This window comes from Camelus bactrianus, chromosome 5 (genome assembly GCF_048773025.1).
Source record: "Camelus bactrianus isolate YW-2024 breed Bactrian camel chromosome 5, ASM4877302v1, whole genome shotgun sequence".
Lineage (NCBI taxonomy): Eukaryota > Metazoa > Chordata > Mammalia > Artiodactyla > Camelidae > Camelus > Camelus bactrianus.
In genome coordinates this window covers 42223486-42241820 of record NC_133543.1, presented here as the reverse complement: position 1 = coordinate 42241820, position 18335 = coordinate 42223486, and the positions used below count along the sequence as shown (strand labels likewise).

The window sequence follows — 18335 nt, the reverse complement described above, 5'->3', positions numbered from 1 at the left end:
AGTAAGATAGCACACTAACCTAGTCATTAAAGGACTTTACCGGCTTCCTCTTCATTTTACCATCCAGAAAATTGCAACTAGCTAAATGTTTAATTTCTTAAAATTATTCCGTGTAATAAAGAATTCATATAACCAAACTCGCATCATATTTCCAAAATTTTGCAGGAATTATTCAAATGGAAAATTTGTTGTAGTCCTTTGACTCAGAAAATTGAGCTTCTGCCAGTGTAGTCTTAGGGCAATATCAACTTGAAATTTATATAATGTATCTTATGTTTTCTCCATTATAGTTTGATATGTTAAAATTTTATATGATTTCTTCCTGTCCTGTGTCTGTGCTTTGTCAAGTTTGAGATTCATGTAAGAATGCATTGCTTTGCCATAGATGAGGGATAAGTTACAGTTTCTGTTTTGTTTTATCTTTGATGTAGTTGCTCTACCTCTAATCCTTTTGAAAGAAAAGTAAGACTCAAACATAGTAGTTCGGCTTGGATTATTCAGTGACTTAATCTTTAACATCATACTAGAACAGTGTATTCATGCTTCTCAGAGGGTTTAACCTGATGCCAATTTTGCATCTGATAGGATAAGACAAAATTCAAACCTCAGGTCCTTCAGGAATGCCTGGCCCAGCTGAGAATTTTTCATGTCCCTTTTGAGTTCTTTGTAAGACTCAGAGAAAGTTGCCTGAGAGGGGCCACCCGTGGGAAGTAAATCTGATTACCTCTTTAAGATGATTTGTTTAGATCCGTGTAAAAGGGTATATGTTTAAATGTACTAAGAAATAAGGCAACATATGTGAGGGGGATTTGTAAGAAAGGCCTTGAATGGCAATTTGAAGATGGTGTGCTTAATTTAAGTTGTCATCCTACAGTTTCATTTTTTAATTTTCCTGATGTCTCTTTTTTCCCTCCACAGTTGTACAATGGTAGATGGAGTGATGATTCTTCCTGTGCTAGTGATGATTGCTTTCCCTTCCCCTAGTATGGAAGGTAAGTGGCTCACAGCTATTTGGGGTAGGATAAGATACTGTTCTGTTTACACTAGTTCATTCTTAATCCTATCAGATTTAACAATCCTCCCTTCCCTCCGATTTTGAGAGTTTATTTTTTTAAAGCTGTTTTTTAGGTTCACAGCAAAATTGAGAGGAAGGTCCAGAGATTTCTCATATACCCCCTGCCCCTACACATGCATAGCCTCCCCCATCTTCAAGATCCCCCACCAAAGTGGCATATTTGTTATAGTTAACGAGCCTACATTGACACATCATAATCACCCCAGTCCATGGATTACATTAGGATTCGTTCACTCTTGTGAACTCTCTGTGGGTTTGGACAAATGTGTAATGACATTTATCCATCATTATAGTATCATGGAGTATTTCACTGCCCTAAAAATCCTTTGTGCTCCACTTGTTCATCCCTTCCGACCTCCGCAACCCCTGCCAACCGCTGATTCTTCTTCCACTTAATATGGATTTAACTTCCCTCCATGTCTCTTGATGGCTTAATAGTTCATTTCTTTTTAGTGCTGAATAATGTTTCATTGTCTGGATGTACCATAGTTGATTTATCCATTCATCTACTGAAGAACATCTTGGTCGCTTCCAAGTTTTGGCAATAATGGATAAAGCTGCCATAAACATCCATGTGCAGGTTTTTGTGTGGATGTAAGTTTTTAAATCCTTTGAGTAAATATCTCAGAGCACAACTGTTGGTTTGTATGGTAAGAGTATGTTTAGTTTTGTAAGAAACTGCCAAACTGTTTTCCTAAGAGGCCGTTCCATTTTGCATTCCCATCAGTGATGAATGAGAGTTCCTGTTGCTCCACAGTCTTGCCAGCATGGGGTGTTATCAGTGTTCTGGGTTTTGGCCATTCTAATAGGTGTGTGGTGGTATCTCGTTGTTTTAATTTGCATTTCTCTGATGACATATGATGTGGAGCATCTTTTCATATGCCTGTTTGCCATCTGCATATCTTTAGTGAGGTATCTTTGAGGTCTTTGGCCCATTTTTTAACTGCATTGTTTGTTTTCTCATTGTTGAGTTTTCAGAGTTCTTTGTATATTTTTGATAACAGACTTTTATCAGATATGTCTTTTGCCTATATTTTCTCCCAGTCTGTGGCTTGTCTTCTCATTCTTCTGACATTGTCTTTCATAGAGCAGAAGTTTTTAATTTTAATAGAGTCCAGCTTATTAATTAATTCTTTCATGGATCGTGCCTCTGAAAAGTTATTCCCATACTCAGTGAGGTCATCTAGGTTTTTCCTATGTTATCTAATAATAGTTTTATGGTGATATGTTTTACAGTTAGGTCTGTGATTTACTTTGAATTAATTTTTCTGAAAGATATATGGTCTGTGTCTAGATTTCATTTTTTTTAATGTGAACACTTTTTATGATATATATTTGATAATGCCCTTTGATTTTCTTGAAGTGTAATTCTTATACACACTACATCATTCTTATAAACATAAATTTTAAAAATTCAGTATAATTCCCTATCTGAAATAAAGAGAAAATTCTTTTAAAATATTATGTAATTAAATATGTCATGTCATATAATTAAAATGATATGTAAAACAAATGTAATATAGTCTAGTGTAGTTGGGTTTGAGTGCACTAGAAGATATAATGAAGTAATAATATATGTATAAACACACACACATGTACATGATAATCTTTGATGTCTTAGAAAACAGAAAACAGGTTGGTACTAGCGGATTGTATTGGTGACTTAATTATCTCACGCGGTCTTGCCTTCAGTTATTGAATTTTCCCATTTGATGAACAAATTTTTGTAGTGTCCCAACAGAACAGAGAACTGTTGTCCCTTGATTTTCACAGTAGTTATATTTTGGGACAATTCTGTATATGTTAAGACAGTGATAAGACCTACTTTGTATTTTTATGTATGACAGAGTTAGGTATTAATCTCAATTAATTATACAAAGGTTTTTCATGTAAATGAATGTTCAGTGGGACAGTCAGACCCTGTGGGGGCACAGGGTAACTCTGAGCTGTGTGGGACCACACAGGCGTTTGAGAGCCTTTGGCATCTCAGGCTCTTCCTCATACTTGCAATCCTCCCTTCTCCCCATTTGCCAAAAGCTACTTAGGGATGGTACTGCCCCTATCAGAGTCCACAAAAGAGATAATCAAGAGATAAAGAAAATAAAAGTTGTCTATAATTCCCTGAACTTACATGTAACTGCTTTTAGCATTAGCATGTTGGTATACATCTTTCTAGATATATAAACAAACTCTATTTTACTGTTCACTGAGCAGTTCACACTATCTTTTACAAAGGTTGCTCCATGAAGAGTGGTGCGTATAGTGTGACTCCCAGCCTTGTGATCAGATGAGACAGTAAGACTGATGGTCCTAGTACAGGCTTTTGTGGGTGTGGTGATCAGCTTTATATACTTGGTAAGTTTCCAAGGAGACATATAATATTAGTGTAGCCAACACTGTGGAGAAATCAGTGCTTAACATACTAGAACTCTATTTTGTTACATATTCAGTTTATAATACTTGATCTGCTCCTCCCTCCATCCCGCGTTCATTGACGTGCATCGTGGACCTCCATCGTCCTGTCTGGTCGCCACAGGTAGCTGTTGAGCGGTCAGAGTGTGGCTAAGGCAAGTTGAGATATGCTGTATGTGTAAAGTACCCACTGGGTTTTGAAGACAATTAAAAAAGTGAATTTTACCTGTTCCCTTTTCACTACTATGAAAATTTACATTTGCATAAGGTATATGACATAAAGTTTGTGTTGGAAAGTGCTGATGTAAACCAATTTAGGTATCTATAGTTTATGTCCTTTTCTAAGCAGTGTTGTTTGATACATTCTAATAAGATCACAATCATTTTAATTAGTACCAAAAAGATATGAAATAAGGATTCTACGTGGCAAGTTTAAAGGAATAGGAAGTGTTTTAACTAGAAGAGAGGTTGGCTCCTAGGTTGAAGGAATTAAGAAGAAGTGGGCTGGAAAGATTTGCTGGGTTAACTGTAGTTCTCAGCTGAGGGGTGAATTTTATACAAGGACACTTGACAGTGTCTGGAAACTATTATAATAGGCAAGTTGTTAGGATTTTTCCTTTTTTAATTGCTACACAATATTATCATTATTAAAAAAAAACCTGAAGAATGTTGTGACATGAAGTCCCCCCAAATTCCATGCACCCCCCACCTCCTCCCCCACGTACTGTGTCAGTTCTGGGTGATGGTGCCCGTCTTTAAGTTTTTGTCTCCTCTCCTGGTGGACCCATGGTGTGGGCAGGATGGGAAAAAAAGAGTGGAAATGGAGTATGAATAGAGAAGGAGAAGTGGAGAAAGCATGGGGAAGAGAGGTGAAAAGGGCATTTATGGAACAATATTAGCAACCAAGCCATGGGTTGTTTTTTCCTGCTTTAAGCTCTTAAGCTGCCCAAAGAATCCAGCAAGTGACCTCTTAATGCCACAGTGAAGATCTGTAATGAAACACATTAGTCTGGCTGAAAAGGAAATGGAAGCCACTAAGGTTTTGCTATTTAATATAACACCACCACTAGGACGTTTACAAATATGGAAGAACACAGCATCCTTCAGTTGCAATAGCTTTTTTTTCTTTTTCTTTTTTTCTTTTTTGAGTAGGATATCCAGTGAGTGCTAAATCTAGAGTGCTCTAATCACAACGGCGCTTGCCTTAGTCTTATCTTCCCTCTGTGACTCAACTCCTTGTTAACTGTCAACAGCATAGTCTATGAAAAGGCTCTTTGTTTTTGCATATTTACTAGGAATTTTTAAAAAAGACCACTGAGAACCCCTCACTGTGTGTAGTACACTCTAATACACTCAACATTAGTCATAAAGCAAATGTTCAGTACAAAATACTTAACCAGAAGAGGGAGATAATAGGGCAGATAACTAAAAGCTTTATATTGGCCTCATGGACTGTCCAGTGCCGGGCTTTAGACCACCACGTTTGGAAGGAAGCAGACCCATGTTTGATGTTTGGAAGCAGCCACAGCACCTTATTAATTGGGCTTCCGTGGAGCTAGATGGCATTCTTGGTGCATAAATGAGAAAGTCATAGAGATTTTGTTCTAATATATTTTGTTGGGTATCGTAGTCCTCTTAGTCTGTTAAAAACAAACCTTCTTTCCCTTTGTCTCCCAAATTATTTCCAAATGTCTCCTAAGTATTGATTAGGTATAGTGTTAACACTTCAAATAATAGGTCACAAACAGCGATTTTTGGCAAGGTTTGACTAGTATAAGTGAGAGAAATAGAATTTCTCTATTTCTATGTTATCCTAAATGCTCTGGGACCAGAAAGACCCCGTAAGTTTGGAAAATACTGTTTCCTGTGACTACCTCTTTGATGGCTTGTAGGCAACACTTACTGAGTGGGTAACACGTGCCAGACGCTGGGCTCTTTCATCTGCGTTATTTCCCGTGTTCCTCATGATTGTCCCAGTGAGATCGGTTAGTGGGAGTGTGCTTTTGAATTGGTTAAAACTCTTGCTGAAGGTTACACAGCCAGTAAAAGGTGTGATACACTTTTGAGGAATGGTGTTCAAGAGTTTCAGTCATTATCTGTCTTCAGAATTTTGCATTTTTTAGGACCCTAAATTAACCACATGCACATTCACATTATATTTGGTATGTGCTAGAATCCAGCTCAATCCGATCTACTTCAGAGATGGAGGTGAGAGCTTATAATAGTAAATGGTGAATCCCTTTTAACTGGGTTTGTGTTTTTTATTTCTCATCTCTCCTACCAGTATTCATTTTTCTTGTTCATTATGTATACAACTTCAGCTGCAGGAAGAGTTTTATTTGCTCTCACCAAGAAGAGCACTTGAGCCCTAATTACCTGTATATCCTTCCTTTCCTTCCCATTAGCAAGACTACTCATGCTGTAATACTGCTGTCGTGCCGCCCGGCAGAAGTCCATTTTTGTTCCAGAACCTCCACGTTTGGTTTTACAGGGATAATGATCCCTGTGAGCATTTGCAGGGACAACCATGACACAAGTAACTTGAAGCAGAATGCTGCTTCAGAAATATTTCAAAGCTAAGATGACATGCATTTTATTAAATTTGCAAGCCATGGTTAGATTTTATTGCAGCAAGAAAGACTGGACTTTTGCAGAGTTTGTCACAAGACATGTTGGCCTGTCCTAGAGAAGATTGCTAAGTACTAAATTATTTTCTGGGTTAACTTGATTTTAGTATTTCTGAAGCCATCACTACTCAGACTTTCCAGCCCAATTACCCAATGAGGGAAGGGAGGAGATCACTTCAATAGACTTTTTGTCAGGGTCCACAAAGGTGCCCCTCTTTTGCCACCAAGGATGAAGAATAGAATAAGCCTTTCTTTGAATTTCTCATTATTGAGAATTCAGGAAGTTCGTGAAGGGGTGAATGAATGTAAGAGAAAAGTCTCAGTATTCAGTTTGTTGCTCTCATTTCTTGTTACTATAATTTATCCCTGTCATTCAGAATAAAATCTTTTTCATTGACACATCATCATACCAGGGGTTTGTTAGGGAGAGAAACAAGATGTACTGAGTTATCTGCCACTATGAGGACCTCAAATGTAAATCTCTGATGGAGCTGCACACTTTGGAGATACTGCTTCTTCATCGTCAAACTTCTCACCTCAGCAGAACATTGGTGTGTTAGTTGAGGCAAAGTGAGCTGTGACAGAACTGCCTTTCAGCCTTTCCTTCCTGCGGGATGTTTGTTTCAGCTGTGGGCAGTTAAACTAAAGCCACGTCCAATTTTTTTTCCAGTGAACATTATAAAGTGTTCACATTCAATGCATTTATATGACAGGAGTTAGCAGTAGGGTGTGGAGAGGACTCTAAAAAATTCGAAGTCAAGTATGGAACAGATGGGAAAACAAATCCAAGACCCTAGCTCATTAAATGGTTTCCTTGTGGTCAACAGTGAGTGGGCGTGCAACAGCTTCGAAGCTTCTCTTTCATAGAGAGAGGTCTGAAGAGGGAGAAGACGGATGCTGCCTCCTCTTTATGGAAAAACTGGTGAAGCTGGGGATTTGGAGGAATGTGCAACTTTTGCTCTTGAAAAGTAAACACGAAGGAAAACAAAGCACATTTAAAAATTAATTTATCCCTCCCCAAACACAGCTGACCATCCTCCAGAACTTTCCTCTGCAGCCCAGCATGACCTCAGGCAAGCTTCCATAGATAATGGTTATATGAAATAGTCATACTTACTCAGATATCGACTCATGTCGATTCCAAGATAGTGTTAAGACACGGGGCGGGGTGGCCTTCAAAATTTTCACTGTGACTCACAGTAAGAGACATTTTAGAGCTGGACCTAGTACATCTACATTTGGAAACATTTTGGAGAAGGACCCGCACACGTCTGAAAAGAAAATTTCGTGAAAGAGTGATTACTCTTACTGTGTTTAATGTACTCTTGTTTCTTCTCTTTTTTTATTCTACTTGGTTTTAGTTCATTTAAAAAGAAAGAGAGAAACCTTGTCTTGAACCGCTAAATCGATTTCACTACCCACAAATGGGTCATAACCCACAGTTAAAAAAAGACAACTCCAGCCTGCTCCCAGCAGCTGGCTGCCCGGAAGTCCCCGCCGCCTTCAGGTGGAAGCTCTGGCAGCTCACCCACGGAGTCTCCGACAGTGCTGGCCCCGAACCTTTTACTTTTTTTTTTTTTCTTTTTTTATAACAACTTCATGTAGCCTGACCGTCCCCTCTCTCCAAGCCAGTGATTTGACAGGAAGAGGGAAGTTTACGTTTGTGCCTTCTCAGCCGTGGTCATAACACTGGAACAGCTGCTGCCTGATTCTAATCAGCTGAATCTGAGCTCTGCAGAGCGGGGTGTTTCCTAGATCCACGGTAATGCTGCATCTAATTCTTTGTTATGGGTCAGAGTGGAGCATGGACTTTCTGAGGATATGTATCTTTGGGGGATGTGGGAAGAAGAGAAGGAAAGGAGGAAGAATGAGAAATTCCTCTTGGAAGTGGTTGGTGAAATTCACCTTTTAAAAAGAAAAACAAACCCAAACCTCTGCCTGTATTTTTTTTTTAATTCAAACAGTGATTTGGAGGGGGAGAGTTCCCTCTTTATTCTTTGCTGGCTTTGTTTGACTTTCTGAATTCTGGTACTTACACTAAGCCAGTTTGAATTAAAAACAAAAAAACAATCTCCACCGCCCAAAACCCAGTCCCATTCAGGAAAGTTGTGAAGAGTAGATAGAAAAAAAAAAAAAAAACCGAACCACAGTCCAGTTTACAGTTTGACTCCTGTGATGTATATAATGCTGCAGTCATGGCTTTTGTTTATCTTTAACATCATGTCCTAGTTCATATGTGTCACATTTGCAGAGGGTTAGGGTAATTTTTGATACAGATAATGTTGCCAATGAGTATCTTCTGAAGGGAAGGCTCTTGACCATGCATAGGAACCAGTAGAGTCAAACACCGTCGGGAGCCACCTTCTTCCTTGTTCCTGTGTCTCTCTGTGTGTGGTTTACTGCACCTCTCAGCACCGTTACCACAGCACCGTGCTGGCCAGTAATGGGATGGTGGTGAGGAGCCATCCGTGCAAAGTGAGCCCTAGATTGAGAGAGACTGGGACTTGGTGGTGTTCATCGTTTTATCCCTAGTGTCTATGACATTGCCTGGTGTGTTGTCGGTGCTGAATGAATAAAGTACTGCCGGCTACAATAATATTACCACAATATCAAAAAGATAATATTATAAGAGACTGAGGAACTGATCTGGGCTGAGGATATGGTAAGAAAGCACATCCTTTCGAAGAATTTATTCCGAGTTTGGGAAAGAGAATCAGTTATAAGACAGCCTTACATCCTTCCAGTTGATAAGTAAGCCTGAGCACACGGGTAGGCACTGGTGATGTCAGCACACCTAGAAGGGGTTCCTGCTGTCAGGAAGTCGCAGTCTAGTTAGAGGAAACCAAGTTTACAGCACTGCCCTGGGGGTGTGGACAGGAAGGGCCCTTGTGGCACACTGGGCTAGGATTGAGGACAGCGGTCCAGGGAGGTCGGGTTTGGAGGGATGAACAGGCATTATACCAGCAAAGGAAGGACTGAGGGAGACTTTTTAGAGAGAAGAAGGGCCCAGCCCAGAGACGTGGAGGGTATAGAGGACACCGCCCGGGTGGACCAGCATGGCCGGAGCAGCCTCCGGAAGGCACTTTGGTTGAGTTGAGATCCTACTACCCTGGCAGGGCCATGTGCCTAAGGTGTTTGTCTTGTATCCTGAGGGCAGTGAGAGCTATTGAAATATTAATGAGACGTAACTTGTGTGCTTTGAAAGGGTTGTGTGGTGGAGGTGGATCATAGGCTCCGGCAAGACAAGAGGTGAAGGGATGGGAAAAACTAGTCCCCCTGCAGGGTTGGGGCAGACAGGCCCACATGCTGCATTTTCAAAGGCATCCCAACTATAGCAACTTGGTGGTGGCCAACAAAACAAAAACAAAACAAAAACACAACCTTAGGGTCAGGAGTAGACCTTTGTTCCAGGTAGCTCACAAATAATCACAACAGCAGCAAACAACGATGATCTAACAGTAATTCCACTGCTACTTTATTATGAAGACTGAAGGCTGAGCTGCTGACTTTTCTAGCAACTTTTGCAAGACGTGTAAATCCCTCTAGCTGGCCCTTTGTTCCCATGTTGCCATGGAGTGTCAATAAGCCCAGCTCAGAATAACCCAGGCAGTGAAATGAGAGGTGCGGCTTGCTCGCTGGCGTGGTGGCCGGCCAGGTTACACTGTTTTCATTGCTCCCGTCTTGGGAGGAGCACTGGGCAGCTGGTTGCCCTGGCAGCTGTGAAAGGTGGATGTCTCTTGGCTGCCCAGAGTTTGAAATGCAATCAGAACTTGCCTGCCTACTGAGCATGTGCAGCTCGCGCTTGAGCTGATAGCGACTGAAAATAGCCCACTGAGCACCTGTCCCTTGTACACCAGCCCCTGGCTGACTGCCATTTAGGACAGTGAGGGCTCACTTGGTGGATAGGTGAGGGGCTGAGCAGATTATAGTGGTTCTTAGGAAGATCTTGGGAACTCTGGCCCCGGCTTAAAAGGAAACAAAAAAGCAGCAGGCTCTTCTGAGTGGTTCCACTGGGCACTTTTGTGGTTGGTTGGCAGCTGCATCGGCTGCGTGTGTACAGTGTGTGCTGAAGGCTCCACACTGTTCTCCTTGCTCAGCCAAAGTGTGGTCCAGCAAACAGACTAAGAGGTACAAGTTTTCTCATGGATGGAAAGGCTTTCCTAAAAAACTCCTGGATTAGGGGCAGAGGGTATAGCTTAGTGGTAGAGAGGTCCTGAGTTTGATCCCCAGTATTATTAAAAAAAAATATATATATATATATATCCCCGCCCCCCTCCAAAAGAAAACCTGGATGGTAGCTATCCTAGTTTATCCTGCTTCAGTTTTAGAAAGAGGAGACATTGAGATAAATTGTTTTGTTTAATTTTCTACCTGCTCTTTAATCTCCAGTGATTATCAGTAGATCACTTCTACAAGGTATCTCTTTGCTAAATTATTCTTTCCCAGCAGTCCAAGTGTAGGCATGGAATAGAATCCCAGCACGTTAGGAGTTGTCTGTTTCCCTTTGGGACTGTTCCACTTCCTTCTGGGCTTTCGTCTCTCCAGCGGGCTTGCCATCGTTGGGCAGGCTTGGCACGCCATCATGGATGGAAGCAGGCTCTGGAAGGAAATACTTCTGAAATGACTGGTGGTATTAAAACTACTATTTAAAAGTGACCCTTCTGAGAGCCTGGGGTTATCTTTAGGCTGTCAGGGCTCTGTAGCCACAGGAGCCAAAAGGGACTCTGCAGAAACCCTGGCCTATTGCTCTCGCCTTGGTTTGTGTTTAGATATTCTTGCTCCCCAGCCAGTGGCCTCGTGACACATCTCAGATTTAGCTGCCTGTCTTCTGCCAAGGTCCAAGATTATTGTGGAAGCTGGGGATAGTGGGCTCAGCCACAGAGACTCGGTGGGGGCGGGGGTTGGGGGGCAGGGGACGGGTGTTTAAAAAGCCGGTTCTGGTTTGTAGCACTCTGAAGAAATGCTTTCTGTTTCTACCTGGAGTATAGGCACCTGGAGCCTTTCTGTGGGCTCAGGGGTAAAAAAAGAATAAACTCAAAATGACCCGCATTCAGCTGTCTCGTGGTGACTGGTGGGTCTTTCATCTAGGATGAAGGAGCCAGTCTTCCTAAGTGTGCTGGATCTGGGAGTTAATAAATTCTTGTGGACCAAATTAACTAGACTGATGGGGTAAAGAAGATAGGCAAAGCGAAGATCAAGTTATAAAGGCTGGAATAAAGACGCACACAGCATATATTCATGGGATTGAAGACATGGGAGTCTTCTCTCCCCTAACCTTTCGTGGAGTTCTGGACCTGGCAGGGCCTTGGGACATGATGGGAAATCGGAGGATAAGGAAGTAGCAATATCAGAGGCTTGGGCTCTGCCCCAGTATTTCACCTTTGAATATCTTCATCTCTTTGGCTTCATTTGGGCTGGAAAGAAACTGGTCTAGACATTACCTTGTTTCCTCTGTGCTTTTCTCTGGGGTTGGGTATGGTAGGGAGCTGGAGAGGAGGAATTGAGCTGAATTTCACTAATTCTATATATTTTCACCTTTAGCTTTGGGTGCCACGATGCCTAAAGGCTGGCATTCTACGACTGCTGTTAACAAATTGGAGCCCTGCCCATCTTTTGAAGGGTTTATCTCTGTGGTTTGAAAGCTTCCGGAAAGGATGTGAGGGTGTGGTGGCGGCTTGCTGCTGGTAAGCAGAGCAAAGATCTGCAGCCTTGGAGGCTCTGTCCCTGATTCCCAGAGAAGAAGGTCAAGCAGGGCACTGGAGGGAAACAGAGGTGGGAGCTGGGCGCTGAAGCGCCCCATGGCGCCTTCTCTGCTGTCCAGTTCCACGTACAGCCCTCGCTTAAGGTTTCCTGTAAAATCAGAATTGTCAGTATAGAGCCTGGTAGGAAACCCTCACTGGAACAGTGTGCACTCCCCAGATGTCCTGGGGGTAAGGGGGAGCCAACCCAAATGAGTCAGGAGCATGTCTTCCCATCCTGTGAACAGAGCGTCTAGCCTCAGACTTTCTATAGGTGGTACCGCATCACTGCGTCTTCTGAATCAAAACAAAAAATGACTTCTGTGAAATGTTTGTAATTCCCCAGCTCTTTTTACCCCCTGCCTTCAGTCTGTGGTACCCCGTCGCTCTTCCAATAAATGGAGCTTCACTCAGACTCAAGAATTGTCAATGTGTGGGGGTGGGGTGAAGTCGGGGTGTATTGTGGCGGCTGAAAGAATTCCTTAGTAGGTACTTTTCATTGGACCTTGTAATCATTTGTTTCTCTAAAGCAACGATGCAAAAGTTTGAAGACAAAATGAAGAAGTCCTTATTTTCCCGCACTTGAAGGAGTGGCTTCATGGACACAGCACACATGTTAAAGCTAAGTCTGTGCTACATTCAGGGAATCTTAAAAAGCATGGAAAAGACAGACCAGTATTGTCTTGGGTTAGCACCCCACAATGCTCTTTAACTTATTAGTCATTTAAACACAGACTGGGTTTTTGGCTTTGAAATAGATGTGGCTGCTGCAATAGGCTTAACTTACATGGATTATTTCAGAGACAAGGAGTCAGCCCATACACAAAATAAACAGATGGAGCTCTTTTTTTCCCCCCTTTCAGCTTCAGCAGTTCAAATGCAGGGTGAGTTAGGAATCCTTATCACCTTCAGCAAAGCAAGAAGGGGAAAATGATGTAATTCACTCTTCCTCACTCCCTGCTGAAAACGCCATTATTTTCATTGATAGGAGGAAAGTGGCAGCGGAGACCAGGGGCATCTGTTTCCCTGCTGAGCAGGCAAGTCCTGCATGACCTCCCTCCACTGGCTAGAGTGCTTTGATCGTCCTGATCACCGTAGCGTCAGAGTAGCCAAAAGTCCTCAAATCAGTCATCCACGGAAGGAGCAGGAGGTAAAAGCCCTGCTGTTCTGTTAATGTATTAAATAACTCCTTGTTGTAGGAACCCTTGTGTTTTGCCTCTTTCTTCTAGCACGCAAACAAGCAAACACAAAACCTAGCACACCACAGAAAGTGCTAATTTTCCACCCTTGCAAGCCCGAGTAGGTGAACAGATGTGACGCCGTGGCGAGCTCCTGTGGAAAGAAGAGGTTTGCACAGACATGCTGGCTCGGTGACTAAGCCGTGCCTGAAGATCTCTGCTGACATTTAAAGACTTTATGGGCTCAGGCTGCTCTGAAAGCCAGCGTCATGTCTCTTCCCACCTCTAAATCCTTTCTGTGGAGAGAAAATTCATTCTGAAGCAAATGTTCATCGGGCTTGCCCTCCTGCCAACGCTGAGGCAGGTGTGGGGTGTGCGACGGTGAGCGCGTAGGCCCGGTCCCTTCCCTCAGGGTGCGCGTAGTCTAGAGGGAGGCTGGGGTGCTCAGCAGCCAGCAGACTCACATATGCAAGTGTAGACGTATGCGAGTGTAGACGGGTGGCTCCAGCTTTACATTTGGGTGTGTGAACAAAGGCTTCTCTGAGGAAACAGCAAGTGAGGTGAGCTCTGTGGGGAGCATGGGCACTGACTGGGTGGGTGGGGGTGTTGGCAGGGAGGGAGCCAAGTGTTCCTTGTGGAGGGAATTCCATACCTCGCGGGCCTGAGGTCCTGAAGCAGGAAGAGGCAGTCCCAGAACGGAGGGGATCTGAGGGGAGGAGGAGGAGAAGGCAGAGATCATGGGAACCACAGTGTCTCCATTTTGAGGCTCATGGAATCAGGCTTGTACATCTGAAGAGGGGAGCCATTACTCTGTGAGGGAACAAACACTTGGAGGAAGAACACATGTGGACTAGAGGACAGATGAGTTCAAGATCGTGGAAACCCTAAAATTATTTGTTGTTATTGTTCTAATGTATTGGTGATCTTGTTCGGATGTCTGTATTCTCTCTCTTTAATTCCTGGAACATACTTCCTTCTTGGCTTTTACAGCTTTACCAAGTATCAGTTTCTCTGATCAGAAAAAAAAAATGTGATTTGGGTTCCCTAAGTGGGCGTTGTACAATGAGAGCCTTTAGGCACTTGGCGTCTTTTTTTCCTGAGCATATAGCCTGCCTTCTTGCCAGACCATCAAATGCCCTTCACTAGGCATTCCGGATGGACCTTTGTGTTTCTGTCTTAGGAGCAGGCTTGCTGGCTGTGATACCTGGCATTGCAAAATCCATCCATAAGCCTTTGTTTAATGCCAGAGATCTCAAATGCTTTCAGATTCTGGAGAGGTGCCCACCACACTCTCGGATTAGGAATGATGGAAGGACTCCCGTGTCAGTGAGCCTAATATAAGCTGTCATTTCAAATGAATGAATCATTTATACTGTTGGAAAGAGTCCAGGGATGTTTGGGGTTCCTATTTTAGCCTATAAAGTTCTGAGCTGTTGGACTTTATAACAATAGTCTAATAGCTGCATTGTTGTTTAGGCTCCTTTGAGGTGAGCCTGTAAGAAATTCAGCCTGTTCCTTTTGCTGACTCCTGGGATCAGCTACAGGCTGGTTTACTTGGAGCATTTTCCCGTTTGTCTTTTGTGTCAAAGACTTAGTGGGAAACGTGGGGTTTGGTGCACCATTTAGAATGATAATCAGTTTAAATGCCTTAAAGCCTTCTGGAGTGCATGACTGGGCAGGTGGGCGGGAGAACGGGGAGATCCATTCCTCGTGCTGTGCCCAGATTGCTCAAGTCCCACTTAAGACGTAAATGTGGATACTCTTACTACGAGGCATGAGATTATCCCGAACTGGGGACAGTCTTAAAACGTCCGCGATGCTCTTTGCTCTGCCTCTTCCTCTGCCAGTCGAGGATTAGGCTCTGAGAGGAGGTGTGTCCAGATGGTGAGCTGAGTATCTCTCGGAACCAGAAAAATCTTTTCAAAGATTTGGCCACAGTGAGCCCCTGGGATTCCGAGCCTGTGCCTCTGATTGACGAGCCAGCCCTGCATCCTCCCAGGGGTGTCGAGTGTTGTAAACTTGTTGCCGCTCCCAGCCAGACGCGGGTTGCGAGTGTGTTCACACAGGCCTGGTTCTTGGGATACAAAGGGCACACAGTGCCAGCCATAACACTGAGTAATGCCAGGAGGTGCCTTTAGAACAAACAGTGTGGGTGAGCTCCGCAGAGAGGGAATACCTCTGGCTTGACGTTTCAATTACTGAATTATTTAAATGAGCGTCAATTAGGAAGAGTAGACTTGCTGCCTTCTGCCAGGACACTTCCGAGTTCTTTGCACAGGCAAGTGTAAAATGTTTCATGTCAGAGAGGGTGCTTCCTGGCCAGACTGTAGAAAATCGGCCGCAGAAGGTGATTATCCTTCCTTAGTGTTCCCTGATGTGTAGTGTATTTATGCCACGGTCTGAGAGATTAGAGGTGCACGGACCCTTGCCTGTGGCCCTAAAAAAGGTTTTGTGATAGTTCTCACACCTCCCTGCCCCACAAGCCCATCCCAAATAAGATATCACAGGCCCACACATGTTATGGTTATTCCTAAATTTTAACAAGACTAAAACAGTGAGTCATAGGCATTTTGGGGCCTGCTGTATTCCTTTGAATTGTGAATATTAAGATCTGAAAATGTTACTACCTTGCTTTTAACCTTCTTTGTTGAATTGGTAATCCTAGCCCAGAAAATCCTTTTGGCATCTCTTCAACTAATCCACTCCGTTGGATGAAATTGCCAAAGTGGCATTTAACTAACAAGTGTGCTTATGTGCATATGTGTGTGTGGGTGCATGTGGTCATTCTTATATTTTGTGAATTTAGGGTCTTTATATATATTTGACTCTATGTAAAAAAAAATCGATTCATCAAGGATTCTGCTAATTAGTTATATGGGAATATACAAATTAAGAAGATTGAACATTGGTGAGAAGCAAAATAGGAAGCAAAGTTGGTGAAGGTTTTGTACTTTGCTTTTGCTAACTGCTGAACTGAGCTCACGGTCCCTCCGTATCAGAGATTGAGTTAATTATTACAGATAATTAAGAACTGTCTTGCTTCCCGTTTTTTTCTTTTTTCTGATTGGGGCAGGGAAGAAATGAAAAACCTGGGTCTGGACTTAGTTTATGACCCGACAGGGTAAGATCTGATTAAGATCTATAGTCTGTTATGCCTGTATGCATTGCACAGTTGGATAGAGTGGGTTGAATCTTACTAAAGATGGTATTTACTGAAGGCTGCCCAATTCTGGCAAAATTCTTTAGGTTATAGTTTAAACATCTGTTAGACCGCCCCCTGGGGAACTTGGAAAGGCAGTGTGCATCTTGCATCTGTGGACCTAGAGTTCAGTTTGGGGTGAAACTTTAAAGCACAGTTTACTCTGAGAGCGTATCAGAGAAATTATTATTGTTGTTATTTTATATTTTTAAAAATTGACATTTTTTTATTAGGATCACGGAGTGTCAGTAATTCTTTGGTACCCGGGACCATCCATTTCCGTAGGATCAGTGATGAGTGCGCCTTCTGTAGTCTGCAGTTGCTTGTTTATTGTTCCTGGTGGACTTAGGTGCAGCGAGTTGAATGATTCATACCCCTCAATTCATTATCAGTCCATGAGCAGCTCCTCTCCTATATTGTTTTCATTTTATCCCTTCATCCCAACTCTAACCCCTCATCCCCAGCCTGGCACCAACAGATACAACCTCCTTAATGTGTTAAGTATGTATTTTTGGATATTACTGACCTTTAAAAATTATTTAGGGTTATAAAATACGTGTTTGTGTTGCAAATTTGTGTACATTGAACTATCGCACGGTTTTTAAAGTTTGTTTTTTACAAAAAATTCTCTGCTGTGATCACAAACAAATCAATATGACACCATTAACCCTCCCCTTCCCCTCATCTATTTCCCTCCGAAGAATCCTCACCTGTTGGGCAGCATAGTTGGCAACCCTCAGTCCAGCTCTGTGCCATTTGACAGTGGCAAGCATGTCTAGACTCCCTAGAAATATTATCTTTCCACTTGCGTTTGGCAAGTGTAAACTTTTTGCCGGATTATGTCAACAGATGTATATGTTTCTCATCCTCATAGAAAAGAATTGGTGGTGGAACTTCTCTTGGATTTCTCTAGGCAGGGAAAATAAAGACTATCTCTTGGCTCATTAAAATTTTTGCTCATTAAAAATGTCTGAGAGCTCTTGATTCTCGGGGGTGAGACTGGTGACATACATACACTGTCAGCGGCTATTTTAGATTTTCTGCTTTCAGGCAAGTCTTTGCTCTTGGATGAGCCCCTTGTGGTTTTCAAAAGACCTAGCAAGTCAATTATAAATAGAAGGCCTGTGTCTGTGTGTCCGCATGCACTTTACTCTGTGGGCCGAGGCACCCACACTGCAGTGGGCAGTGAACTATTTTTCGCTTCTTTGAAGAGGGAAGAAGAAAGCCTAAGAATGCTTTTCTCTTTTTGAGATAACCCACACCTCTACACACACCCACATAAATCCGTGTAAATGAGCTTGACATTTCCAAAGACCTTACCTGAAGGTCTCCTCTTGGAAGCACGGCCACCTGACCTGTTATTTTAAGAGAGAAGCAGGTATTTTGCAGACCTGCTGCAGGGGGTTCCAGGATTAGGAGGCGGCCTGTCTGTGCTGTAGACCTTCGGAGGGAGCTATGAGAGCAGACTTTCCATATATGAACTTGGGTGAGAGTGGCCTCATCTGACTAAATCTGTGGCCTCCAGGACTTGGCTGTTTACATTCTGTTTTCACTTCCCTTCCCCACTAGTGGAAGCTGTTGGGACCAGCAGGTCTGAACTATTTATCCTAACAAAGGAGGGGAAAAGAAAGAGAGTGACTTGAAAGATGAAACTGCACGTGAGTGTTTTGGAAAGAGACAGGAGGTCTGATTAGGTGAGCTTCGCTGACCATCCATCTTGCACCTTGGACCCATCTGGTATGGGCTGCTCCGTTGGGCCCTCTGGTTACCGTATTGTTCAGGCATCGTTCTGTTCCCTTTGTCTTTCTGTGCCCTCATCCTCAGTAATTGGTTCCAATTTTTTTTTTCCTACCAGTTGAAGTAAACAGCAATGAGATCCCATTGTATTCAATGTAAAAACTTCAGTGTTACTGCTGTTGAAAAATGATCTAGACATCTAGCTGAAAATATTGATAATATGGATTTGTAGTCAGAGACTGTGCATCCTCGTACACTGTCACTATGCTGGTATATTTCTGACGCAGACAGCTGATGGCAGGAACGTCAGCAGTCCTCGTGTTGCTAGTTGGTGGAGATTTATCTGGAGCTAGCAAGAGCTGGTATTAA

The 18335-nt window shown here is 42.8% G+C and overlaps 1 protein-coding gene across 2 annotated transcripts in view; it reads left to right on the top strand.

Annotated features, from left to right (window-relative positions):
- Positions 1 to 18335, top strand: part of ACVR1 (activin A receptor type 1) — a 101115-nt gene that overhangs the window by 50415 nt on the left and 32365 nt on the right. For both annotated transcript variants that reach the window (XM_010971338.3, XM_010971339.3), the window contains exon 3: positions 919 to 992. In XM_010971338.3, the coding sequence (XP_010969640.1) occupies positions 926 to 992 (67 nt within the window). In that variant the 5' untranslated portion in view covers positions 919 to 925. The remainder of the gene's footprint in view (positions 1 to 918; positions 993 to 18335) is intronic.